Genomic DNA, 12,178 nt, shown 5'->3' on the forward strand with positions numbered 1-12,178 from the left:
CATGAATATAGATTCAATGTTTGCCCGAGAAAAACAAAAGAAAAATCTGTAGATATTATTCTTCATATATGCAAATGATCATGCCCAGCCCCTTCAAACCCAGTTTGTTGAATGCTTGGAAGAAGAAATCATGGCAACACCTGTTTTGGCTAATTATTTGTGGGAAGAAACCTTTAGAGTAATCATTGCTGGGTGTTCTTTCTTTCAAGAATTTAAAATTGTCAATTTCTTGCAACTTAGCTAGGTTTTGGCCCCTAAAAACAGAGGTTTTTTCCCATTCATTTAGCACCCATTTGGATCTCAATCTGCTCGACAGCTCACTAACTTTTGGTTTCTTCATGCAGATACATACTAAATGAGTTGGAGCTTACTCTTTTAATTTCTTCCATTTTAGAATTAGAGAAGGATCATATTATGTAGGCTTATCTTTGTAATCCTAGTGTGTTTATACCTGATGTGTGCTTATCTTTGTAACATTTATTAAACCATATAAAAATGGTTGTTGTACAATTTATTGGGATGCAGTTTGTTAGCATGGGAAAAGGGGAAGAAAACCCATGTACTGTTAATTAGTATCTCTTATTATAGTTTGTGCCGTTTGGCACTAAGATAAAATGTTAAAGAGTCCTATGGTTTTGTATGATCAAAACATATAGGTACATTTAGTTATGCTGGAGTTAGTCCCCAAGTTTTGTATCCATTATTTTTTTCTTGAAGAACTCTGAGTGGTACTCTTATCCTTAAGTTGGAATACAGGTCTAAGTAATGAAAATGTCATTTTTTGACTTTTGGTATTTTATCTAAATGCTTTGTGATTGCAATAAGGTGTATTGTGGACGTGCTGGAGCCTGGAATAACCACTTTGTTGAGCAATTATTTGCAAGAGACGGGTCAAAACTACAATTGCAAATAGGAGGTTTAACTTAAATTAAACAACACATGATATGCCATAATAATAATCTTACATTAATGGCTAAAGCAATTGCTTTAACCACTAGTGGCACATATGTCTGAATTTGTTCCACTAACACGCCAAAAATTCTGACCAACTTAAACTACACATTCAGACTAAGTTGTAACATCACCAACATATATCAAACAACTTAGACACAAATAGCAACTAACTTCTAACACTAGTCTCAAATCATTTACATTCTTGCACTTTCTTTCTTGGTTCTTCCTTCTAGAACCTGTGACAAGCTCACAATCTACTCTTTTGTTCCACATGAATGTGTCTCCTGAGACAAACAAACCAACAATCAATCAGTTATCAAACAAGAATATTCAATTCCAAATATAGATACTGCCAACTTCAGGTTCAAAGTACAATATTTTTTCACCTAAATATATTTAAGGGATAAATCACAATAATACAAAAATACAATATCAATTTAAAGATTTAATATGTATAGGCACCACACTATCATGCATATGTATGCAATATAAGAATTATAAATGAAAAGGTCTATCCCAAATAAAATTGGAATAAATGAACAGAAAGTTTGTGCAAAAACAAAAAGATTGTCTTTCTTGGTTTGCTTTCTCAAATAGAGGCTTCCCATACTCACTGTCCAGATTCAACTCTATATTTTCATCTTCTCTGCAGTAGTAAGATGATTGAGGTAACACTATATGATCCTACTTGGTTTTTCCAAAAAAGTAAGAAAGATAAGTGAATTTGTTAGATTCAAAATAAAAAGGAAAGAAAATGTAACCTTTGCATCTTCACAAACTTTGGCATAGCCTCTCCAAGAGGTATAAAAAATCAACACATTAAACTGAATCTATCAAATTAAAACTAAGAATGCCAATGGGAGACTAGCTTACAATGGTTAATAATAGCAAACACTTGAGCATGAAGAGCACGGTGTTAGGAATATATCAGCAGTACCATTTTATGTGCAATCCAAAGTCAACCGTATAGTGTCCCTAACCATCACAGAAATTTAAATTTGTGTAAAGTAAAATCATTGAAATTGTTTATAAACATATTTCTATGTTTACAGAAACATGTTTACTGAATCTGTGTAAACATGTCCCTAACCATCGGTCCATCATAGTTCCCTTTTTGCTTTAATATGCAAATGTTAGTACCTTCAATCAATGAAGTTCCACCAAGTAACATCAATTGATAATACTTTCTACAATATCTATCTCAACAAACCTAGGTAGAATGAAATTTATTTCATCTAGTTACCTTGGTCTTTTGGGGGTGAAGGCTTAGAAGGAAGCCTTGCTGAATGCAGAACCTGTATGTTTTGATTTGTTTTCTCTGTAATTGATTCTACGATCACTCCGTAGTTTTCCATTACAATTCAAGCAACCAAGAAACTATGTACCCAACCAAATGCTTCTAAATTAAGCATTTGAAAGGAAATAGATTCTAAATTAAGCAATTTACAATTATAAAATACCAAACAAATAAATGTAAGATATATGAAAAATCAATTTTTTTTTTCACTTTGAAAAAATGATTGCCTTCAATTGCCAGTCCTTGATCACCTTCTTCTAGGGTTAGGGTTTCGGGATGAAGGGGAAGGGGCGGGCTAGGGTTAGGGTTCGAGATCTATACTTGAGGAAGGGTTAATGGCGACCAAAAAGGGAGGCTTCGTGGGAAGAAGAAGATGAAGATGAAGGGAGGGAGGCTTCAGTGGGAGACAAAACTGAGGGAAGAAAGTTTTCAAGTCGGCTCCATGTGGGCTCATCCTGACACTGAGAGAGGATGGGTGGCAGTTTCAAGGGAGGGAGGCGCTTCGAGTGGACTTGGGCTTCGAGAGAGGGAGGTATGGAAACTCGGCAAAGAGGAAGATAGAAACTGAGGGAGGGAAGGATAGTTCGCATTCTTTACGTACAAATTCTAATTTTTTTGCCACATCAGCTGTACTTACCCGGCGCTTACCCTAGCCGACTGAATCCAGACTTTTTCTTTTCCATAAATAAATACATAAACAAATCCCCGCCTCGAACTTCAAAACTATAAACACACAGCTCATTCGTACCGAAGCTTTCAGTCCTTCTCTGCCTAAAAGCTCCCATTGCACATTTTCCTTCGACTCAAACAGAGATCGTTCTCATTTTCTCCCACGGAAAAACCAGGCACTGCCTCTCTCTCTCTCTCTCTCTCTCTCTCTCTCTCTCTCTCTCTCTCTCTCTGTGTGAATGCGGAAGCTACGGATATAACTGGCGTAATACTAGATTCCATATCTTGTAGTTTATTACCTAGGCTTTTTCGATTTATAAGTGATGCGCTATTATTCTGATATGAGAAAATCGAAAATTGAATTTGTTGCCGTTCGTTTAGTTCTATTGATATGTTTCACTTAACTTCTGGTGAGTTCACAGATCGATTAGAGTTGTGAACGAAAGTGATTTTGAAATTCATACTTCTATTGGCGCAATATCGTGAAATTTTGGCAATAGATTCAAGTCTGGTTGTTTTAGGTTATTCTCCTTTTATTCAACGAATTTGTCGTTAAGTATTCTGTGGTGAAATCTATTTCATTCGTAAATAACAGTTCATTACAGCCTTTCAGTGTCACTCCGGTTCCTTCGAATCAAAACTTCTCTGGAAACTAACTCCACTGCTTAAACATTAGATTTTTTTTTTTTTCCGTCGTGAATTATCTTTCACATTTCACTTTGAAAACATGATTAACATCAGGCCAGATCCTTAAAATTCTTTGTAATTTTCAATTATATTTCTTGTTGGTTTAAAATAAAATTGATTCATTGGTCATTTTGGGAACTCGTCGTACTCTAAGTGGCCGATGGATAAAGCATCACAGTTTGGATTTGATTCCTTTCAATTCATTTTTTCTACTTCACAAATCTTAAGGAAAATCTAGAAGTGTTGCATAACGTTCAAATTATTTCACAGGAATGCTTTGAGAATGAAATGTGGACAATAGTGAATCCATTTTGTTTGTTCTGAGGATGGTTTGGTTTCTACGTCTTTAAATTTGTGAACTCGTTGAACTATATCTTTATTGGCATAGAACCTCATCTTTCTCGTTTTTGAGCTTCTGGTATAATTCCAATAGATAAGACAAAAAATGATGATTAGAATTAAGATTTCTTCTATGTGCCAGCTTTTTCGTAATGATTTTCTGCCCTTCTATGTATTGAAGATTTTTTGTCCCGCTAATTACTTTAGGATAGCTTGTTGCTTCGTTTTTGTTTCCAGGTAATATTTCTTTTATTGAAGTGTGGGAAGGTTTGTTGCGGAATCTTAAATATAGATGAAATTTATTACGGTTTTATGATATTAATCTCTCATCTTTGGTCCTCTTATTATTTTAGAACTGTTAGTTAGGTCAGACGGTACTGTAGTTCTTCATTCAAAGTGCCTCTTTCCAATTGGAATGCATATATGACAGTTTCCCGTGGTTTGCAGAAGTCGGTCATAAGATTTACCTATCTTTTCAGATGGCAGAAGCACAGAAGGGAATGTCCTCCATTGATTCAAAAGAGAAGAGTTCACTGCTAGGTATTCTTCACTGCCCTTCACTCACAATATATATGGAGATTTTCAACTTAAACAATTCTAGTCCCTTGTCCATCTATACTAGCATAGGAAACTTAAAAAGTAAGAGTTCCATTCTGTGCATATCTTCTCTTTGCAATGAATTAACAGGTTTAAAGATAGTTGGCACTGTTTAGACATAATATAGCATGTAGAGGGTTCCAGTGGCTAAGAAAGTGTCATAAAATGTTTTCAGAGTAGGCTCGAAAATCTAGGTAAGCATAAACAGGATTTATGGTACTAAAGAGTACTAGAAGACCATAATCGAAGTGACCAATCCTGTATCTTGGTTACTCAAGTCCTCAGATTTGTTAAGTGTTTCACTTCAACACACCAGTAGTTTTTTTTTTCTTTTTCTTTTCTTTTTTAATTATATTGGCATGAATAACTCAATGAAGTCCTATGCTCCTCTATAAACAGATGAGGAAATAGGAAAGGAGTTCCTCACCTCCTGGAAATCAATGTCAGTGACAGAAGATGATGCTATGGATTTTAGCTTTGATACCGTGGCCAAAGGCAAAAAAAAGACATTCAACTTTGAGAATTTGTGAGTAGTGCAAAAACTTTAAGTTATTGCAATTGGTCAAGGAGTAAAATATCAAGTCTAATGCTGATATATTTGCTGTATAACCCTATTTGTTTGATAAGCATTGATTTTGTTCCTGAATCTTAATTTATATTTGAACTCTTCCAAGTTTTGTTGACAGTATCTTCTCATGACTTCTGCTTTCTTAGGTTTCATGTGCACTATCATGCACGTCCGCCCTTAGTGTATATGCTGACTTTAGTGTTTTATGTGTAGCAAATTATTTTTCAACTAGCGATAGACTTCTGGAGACTAATGTACTTGTTCCTTAAACCCATAAATAAATTAATGATAATAGTTCAAGGCTGTAACTGCTGCATAATACTTATAAGCATTTTTTCTTTATATACTTCAGGGATATGGATTTCAATCTGGATGGTGATTTTGACAAGTTGTCATCATTCAAAGTGGACATTTCAGACCTTGATTTCTCATGCCCACCCAAAAAAACTGCAAAACCCAAAGAAAGCTCTGAAGCAGAATCTACCAGTGGAAATATTCAAGGAAAAAAAGGCTTTGATTTCTGTTTTGATTTTAATGAGTAAGTGGATATATCTTTCAAGACATTTTAGCCCTCTTTATTCTGGCCTAGTTTTTTTCTGTGTCTGGATTCTAGATCAGGAATACGAGTGAACTTCTAATTTGAATTTCAGAATTGCTTACCATTCATATCTTGTTTCAATTTAGGTTGGGTGGTTTCAATTTTGAGTCGAACATACTGAAAGAAGATAAGAATACTCAAAAGATGTCAGAAAGAAAAGGAGTTGCTTCAGAGCTAAGTCAGTGTCAAGATTCTAAATTGAAACTGAGTGAAGATAATGCTGCATGTGATGATAGCTTAAGCATGAAACTTCCAGCTTGCAAGAGTGTGGTCACTTCAAAGGTTGAGACCTCAATAGTTGTTCAAGGGGATCTTAATTCTAGTAATGATCATCCAGCTTTTGAAAATTTGCCTGTGTCACATGGGCTAGGAACTTCTACGTTGCAAACAATACTTAGGAGTACAGAAGACACTGATCAAGAAAACTGCTTGTCTAAGAAGTCAACATTTGCAGATCCTTATCCTCAGCAGGTCAAACCTGATTTACCAATCCAATCTGTACGTGCAAATTATCCAAATCAAGATACTATTTCTGATGCTTTAGAGGCAGATGCAAAAGTTTGTCCTCCGGGCGCAAAAGAAGAAAATGCTGCAAGTGGAGAGCAAATTGATGTTGATGAAATGACAGGTAGCGTTAGATCTGATCATGAAAAGTCACCATATAAGATTTCAAGTCCAGTGTTCATTACTGGATCTGATAGAGATGATGGGGAAAGGAATAAGTCAGATGGCCTTGCACCAATTAAGCATATGGATGACACTGAACCAGCTGAAAATGATTTAGATATGAAAGATAATTTTTTGACAAATGTCTCGAGAAAGAACCCACATGACACCAAGGGCATTTGGCAGAACCAGAGTTCGACTTCCGGGCTTCATTTGGCCCCATTGTGCGGGTAAGAGAGTTCAATAACTTGATGGATGTTAATTTTTTGAACAAACAGTGAAGATTAGAAACTGATAATCATGAGATTCAACCTTTATATTTTTACATGGATTTAACTATAATTGAACAATTATCAGAAAACATACCATGTAACTAAACTGCAACTCAAAACATGAGGAGGCTATTTTTGGTTTTATAAGCTGATGCACCTATTCACAGAGTTTCACTTTTTTCATGCATTTCGTTGAACAATTTCTACTCTGGTAGCGGCCATCAGGTTCATAATCTCTGATGATAATCTTTGACACCCCATCTTTCTTTTGATGTTCAATGTTAGTACATGTTATGTTTGCTTTTCGCAGGGAACCTGTAGTTAATACAAGGAAGCTGGAAAAAGAAAAAGAAGGAAGTATTCACTCGAAGTTTTATACAAGGCCAGAGGAAACTGGATCTCAATTGCATCAGTCATCTGGTACAAAGTTTCCCACATTTGGCAGAAAAAGAGTTGGGGCCATGCATCTATGTCCCATTGGTGAAAAAAGGTGAGTCATTCTCTAATAGGTGCAGTGGTTGCTCTTCAAATGATAGAATGGGTCACATGCTCTGCAACAGGGACGACTTCAATGTCAATGATGCCCAGACTGCAAGCAAATTGGCTGTCGGTACAATTTCAGTTGCTAGAGAAGTAACAAAAGGCCAGCCTGTTTTTCTTCGAAGTGAAAAGAATGTTAAAAATATTATTAAAATCCGGTGAGGCCTCCGTTTCAGGGAGCTCATTTTTTTTAGTAAAAACTTCTGCACTTTAGCATTATGTTGAATTTTTTGTCCCTCTAGAAATAGGATTAAATCAAGTAAGTTGAAAAAAAAGACTCCCTTATCGGGCTCAATGTGTCCTTCACAACCTTCAACAGGGAGGGCTTAAATTCCGATAGTATACCAAATGTGGGCAAGCTGATTGAGAATTCACAACCACATGATAAAGAAGTAACAGAAGGAGAACCTGTTTTGATAGGAAGCGAAAAGAATATTAAAGATCATCATACTTTGAGGTCAGCATCTATACTTTAATGATTGTAATTTCTTTCCTTCATATTATATGTTTGACTTTGTGGTAAAGCATCAAAAAGTTCACTAATTAGGGAAAACTGATTAGGAATGAAACTTAATGAGGATGCATATATGTGCATATTCACATATTTTTCTTAAATGCTTATACCTTTCCCCATTTAAAAGCATCACTCTTCAAACCAAGTTTCCTCTCAGTTAATGCACATGTTTCTCTAGTCATTTTGGATAATGACTTCTCCAGAAATTATACTGTTTTTAGAATGTGTTCTACTTATACTTCAGTATCTTTCACTATATTGAACTGGTCAATTTCTTTGAAACCCATTACTATATATTGGTTTGTTTTTCTGGATGTTTCATGAGTATTTAATCTTTATCTGACAAAATTCTAGTGTGATAAATTCCTCAGACATAATTTGGCTTGTAATTTTTCCATGAGACTTGCTAGCGAAATATTATATTCTTAATTCAATCTTTTCAACCCTAAGGGAATTTCTGAATCCATCCAGCTTAACTGAGAAGACAACTGAATGTAGTGTCCCGGCACGAGTTAATCCAAAACTTGTGGTTTCAAGCATGGAGTCGTTGAGGAACTCAAAGATCATTTCAGCTGAAAGAAATAAAGTTTGCCCTATAAAAGCTGGCAAGAAGATGCCTGATCTTTCTCACATGAAAACTTCGAGGTATGATGCCAATATAGCTCTAAGGTTGAGTTTGGATAGTGAGGTGATCTCAGATTCTCTGTAAATAGTAGTGAAAAAGCAATGAAAAAGTATTGAATAGTAGTATAAAATAATAAAAAGTAAGTGAAAAGTAATGATAAAATAATGAATAGTAGTGAAGTATTCTCAAATCAGCCTTAAATCTTTCTAAGTGCTTCTATCTCTGAAAACTTGATGATTCATCTTTACATGATTTCATGTCTTCCATGTAGGACTCTAGAAGCAAAACAAGTTCTATCAAATTCTAAAAGAGAAGTTACTTCCTTGGGAAAGTTAGAGGAGAACAGGGAAGTACAAAGCAATACAGAATTGAAGACTGAGCATGCTGTTGACAGTAATGAGAAACAAATGTCTCAAAACCTTTCCTTGAAGCGGAAAACATTTGAGGTTTATATGATACAGTCATTCCTCATAATTCATAGAGATATATTTAAAATGATATAACAAAATTGTTTATACTGTAAAACTACTACTTGTCTTAAAAGTTTAAGCTGATGGGAAGAGATGGATTTTTATAATTTATATTCTTTAACATATACAAATTGGACCTTCGGTAATTTATATGAAGATTTTCGTGAAATGTCATCACTGATACTATCAACAAGCTATTTTTCAGGGTTCAAATTCAGATTCAGTGTCCCTAAAGCCTCTAAAACGCCTCTCTGAGTCACCTAGTGAAAGCAGGTCTTGTTGTTATGTTGACTACGATTTGTTTTAGCTTTAACTGTCTTTCTTGGGCCTGAAAACTTAGTAATTATGTTTGTGACATATCTTATCTTCATAACAAATTACCTGCAGCAATTTTAAAGTACCTGCAGAAAGAATTCTTGAAGAACAGGTAGATACGAATTAAGTTTGTCAATCTCACAAATAGAAAGATAGAAGATGAAGCAATCTATTTCTTTTGCATGCCATCCAGGTTTGCATTCATGGGATTCAGGGAGAGAGTACTGCCAAGCATGTTGTTTATGACCACCCAACCTCTGGACTTGAAAGTCATAGAGTGGCGAACATGATGGAACTGGAAATCCCTTTAGTTATGGAGAATGATGGAAATGTTGAGAAGGCCGAGGCATATGCAAAGGAGCTTGATGATGTGAGTAAATCAGGATTTATTTATTAGCTATCAAGCAATTTCTATATCGTTTACATGATAAAAGCTAATCAAACCATGAAATTTACCGAAGGCTCAAACTTGTGAGTGACTTGAAAACTGTGAAACCTGAAAGCGAAACACTTGAGAAAAGACTGCAGGTGTAAATTGTAGAGGAATGCTTTTGCCCGAGACCTAAGTAAATGTCAAATAAAAGAAATCCAGAATAATTAGACTCCATTGAAATTATATATTAATTGTTTAACTTTTTTACGTTGTAGATTTGTAACATGCTGAAAAAAAAGCACGAGGAAGCCAAGGAGATATTGGTTCGAGCTATTGTGAACAACAATAATTTGCTGATGCTTAACCATCCAATCCATGAAGAGAAGATATCCTTCCAAGTTGTCTTAACTTGCTTCTCCCCCAGTTTGGTTTATGTTCTGTTAGAAAATCAAAATTGCGTATCCTTGACAATTAAGAACATCCGTAAGATTCAGAACTTTGCTGCTCGACTGATTTCCAAGGAGCTTCAAACGTGATTACTAGGAGCAACAGTTTGAATGGTAAAAGGCGCGTAATGCATTCTTTTTATCTGACTCGCCTTAATTTTGCTACTCAGCTGATTGTTTCATTTAGAGTTTCGTTTGGCAATGTTAAATAATCAGTTGAGTTATGCAAGTGTCAGGCTCAGGCAAAAAGCTCTCAATGCAATGGTTCTATTTCATGGGTCCAGTTAGGTTTGTTGTTTTCGATTTCTAGTTCCAAATAGTCACTCTTTAGCTCAAAGACGAATCCTCGCTTGCTCATGCATGAGCTAATTCCATTTCGATTAAAAAAAAAAAATGGCAATGATGATGTAAATATAACAAGATATATCCTCTCTCTCCTCTCTCTCTCTCTGGGGGTTTGTTACTTTCCTTTAGTTTAATCCGGGGAGCCACCATCGTAGCCAGACGGCCTAGGCCGCAGGCTCAATTGCATTTAGGGCAGGGGGCAAGACGTTGAGGATCAAGATTTGGGCCTTTTTTCTCTTTCTCATCAAGAGGTTTAATAAAAGAAGAGATGCAAGACAAAAAGATGCCCATCTCTAACCCAACGTCGGCTCTACGAGGCTTAGGCTTGAGTTGCCTACTCGCCTGCCTAATTAAGCTACAAAAAGAGTAAGGGCGCCCTTTAATGAGATGAAAAGGGACTACGTACTTTACCGGAAAGAAAAGAGTGAAGAAATCCAAAATAGCAAGTGCACTGTGACGGCCACATTTCATAGTGACAATTAGGAACTTGTTACCTATTAGAAGCCCCCTAAATGCAGGTAATATAGATTGAAATACACACAAAGTGACTGGCCGCGTCAAATATCTTGAAAAGGACCATTAAGAAGGGCCTGTAATCTGTCTTGATCCAGAAAATTATGAGAGATGTTACTCATCATTCTACAATAAATACTTCACATATTTTTAAATTATTTTTTGTTTTATTTTTTTAAAATTAATTGAATTGTTTTACTTATCATCCATACGTTATATATTTGTTATAGGAAAAATTAAAATAATACAAAATTGTCATCAGTCATCATGGTCCCTTTTACAAATGCAATGGTGACTTGACCGAAAAAACTCCTCAAAAGTTGCCTTTGTGCTTTCCAAATTTATACATCCTATTAGAAACCATCACCATGGGCAGAAGTATGGTGTAGGGGTTTTACTTTCTGTTTTTGTGTGATCACCCCATATTCTTACAAAAACTTATATAGGAATTAACTGAATCTTAAATGGAGTTCTTGGTACACTTATTATCAATAGAATGAAGTCTTGTGCAAGCCCACCGCAAGTCTTTCCAAAGAATTACTGTAGTTTAAAAAAGATGGAGAGAGATTTATTCGAGTTTGCGCGTCTAAAAGTTTGAAACTTGTATATGGTACTATTCTTTAAAAACAATAAATAATTTCTCATTTTACAACCACGATAATTTGGTCCCTATTGATACTGTGAGATAATAACAATGAGAAGGGTCAGAACGGATAGTAAGGGCAGAACACTCGGTATTCAGAGCCGAGCAAACCATGGCAACCTGATCCAGGAATTTGTTCTCTATCTTTTAGCCACCTTATTAATTCCCAGATCAAGAAGATAAAGTTGAAAGTTGGAGTTAAAGAAAAGAAAAGGGGATTCAATTTGTTTTGTCATGATGAATGAATCTTTTATATATAGAATTGAAATCTGTTAAATACACATCTTTTTTTATCCTACTCCCAAGGAACAGATACGGCCTAAAATCGTGACTAGATCCCACCGCGCGCATGTGCAGGCAGATAAACAATGTGAACGACTCCATTGGTCATCAAAAAAGGAAGAACTAAATGGAAGATTCAAATGCCAAATAATTTGCCCATAAATTTTCCTAATGGACACCACAATTTGGTTGTAAATTGCAACTTTAGTTTCTTGTCCTTCAAATGAAAATCAAGCCCAAACCAGACAGCCAGAAGTAGAATATGAAGACAAAAACACCAGAGATTCCTATAAATACCAGCCTGGCATGACTTTGAGATCGAACCTCCACTACTCCACAGTCCACACCAGTTCTTCCACAACTTTCAGACAATATATGGCAAATTTTAGGTCCTGGGTGTGCCTCATTTTGGTCTTTTGCTCACTTGCAGTAGTTTCTGAACCTCGTCTTCTCAATCCCAAAATG

At 35.6% G+C, this 12,178-nt stretch overlaps 1 protein-coding gene across 5 annotated transcripts; it reads left to right on the forward strand.

Annotated features, from left to right (window-relative positions):
- The first annotated feature begins 2,943 nt into the window (after nt 1-2,943).
- Nucleotides 2,944-10,213, forward strand: LOC122279672 (uncharacterized protein At4g18490). 5 transcript variants are annotated; one of them, XM_043090442.1, is made up of 15 exons: nt 2,944-3,096; nt 4,394-4,486; nt 4,943-5,069; nt 5,464-5,649; nt 5,796-6,605; nt 6,958-7,137; nt 7,208-7,345; nt 7,507-7,644; nt 8,173-8,346; nt 8,598-8,772; nt 9,002-9,069; nt 9,184-9,223; nt 9,305-9,481; nt 9,760-9,870; nt 9,964-10,213. In XM_043090442.1, exons 2-15 carry the CDS (start codon nt 4,426-4,428, stop codon nt 10,018-10,020), a joined length of 2,442 nt encoding a protein of 813 aa, XP_042946376.1. In that variant the 5' UTR covers nt 2,944-3,096; nt 4,394-4,425; the 3' UTR covers nt 10,021-10,213. The 5 variants fall into 5 exon arrangements, with proteins under 5 accessions (XP_042946376.1, XP_042946374.1, XP_042946377.1 ...); XM_043090440.1 differs by having other exon boundaries at nt 9,760-10,213; XM_043090441.1 differs by having other exon boundaries at nt 2,969-3,096; nt 4,426-4,486; nt 9,760-10,213.
- The last annotated feature ends 1,965 nt before the right edge of the window (nt 10,214-12,178 follow it).

Source organism: Carya illinoinensis, chromosome 10 (assembly GCF_018687715.1).
Source record: "Carya illinoinensis cultivar Pawnee chromosome 10, C.illinoinensisPawnee_v1, whole genome shotgun sequence".
Classification (NCBI taxonomy): Eukaryota; Viridiplantae; Streptophyta; class Magnoliopsida; order Fagales; family Juglandaceae; genus Carya; species Carya illinoinensis.

Bases quoted from the DNA above. Each gene is read 5' to 3' on its own strand.
- LOC122279672 (XM_043090440.1), top strand. From the start codon at position 4,426: ATGGCAGAAGCACAGAAGGGAATGTCCTCCATTGATTCAAAAGAGAAG. The intron at 5,650-5,795 runs GTAAGTGGATAT...GTTTCAATTTAG, and splicing joins TTCTGTTTTGATTTTAATGA to GTTGGGTGGTTTCAATTTTG. The intron at 8,773-9,001 runs GTTTATATGATA...GCTATTTTTCAG, and splicing joins TGAAGCGGAAAACATTTGAG to GGTTCAAATTCAGATTCAGT.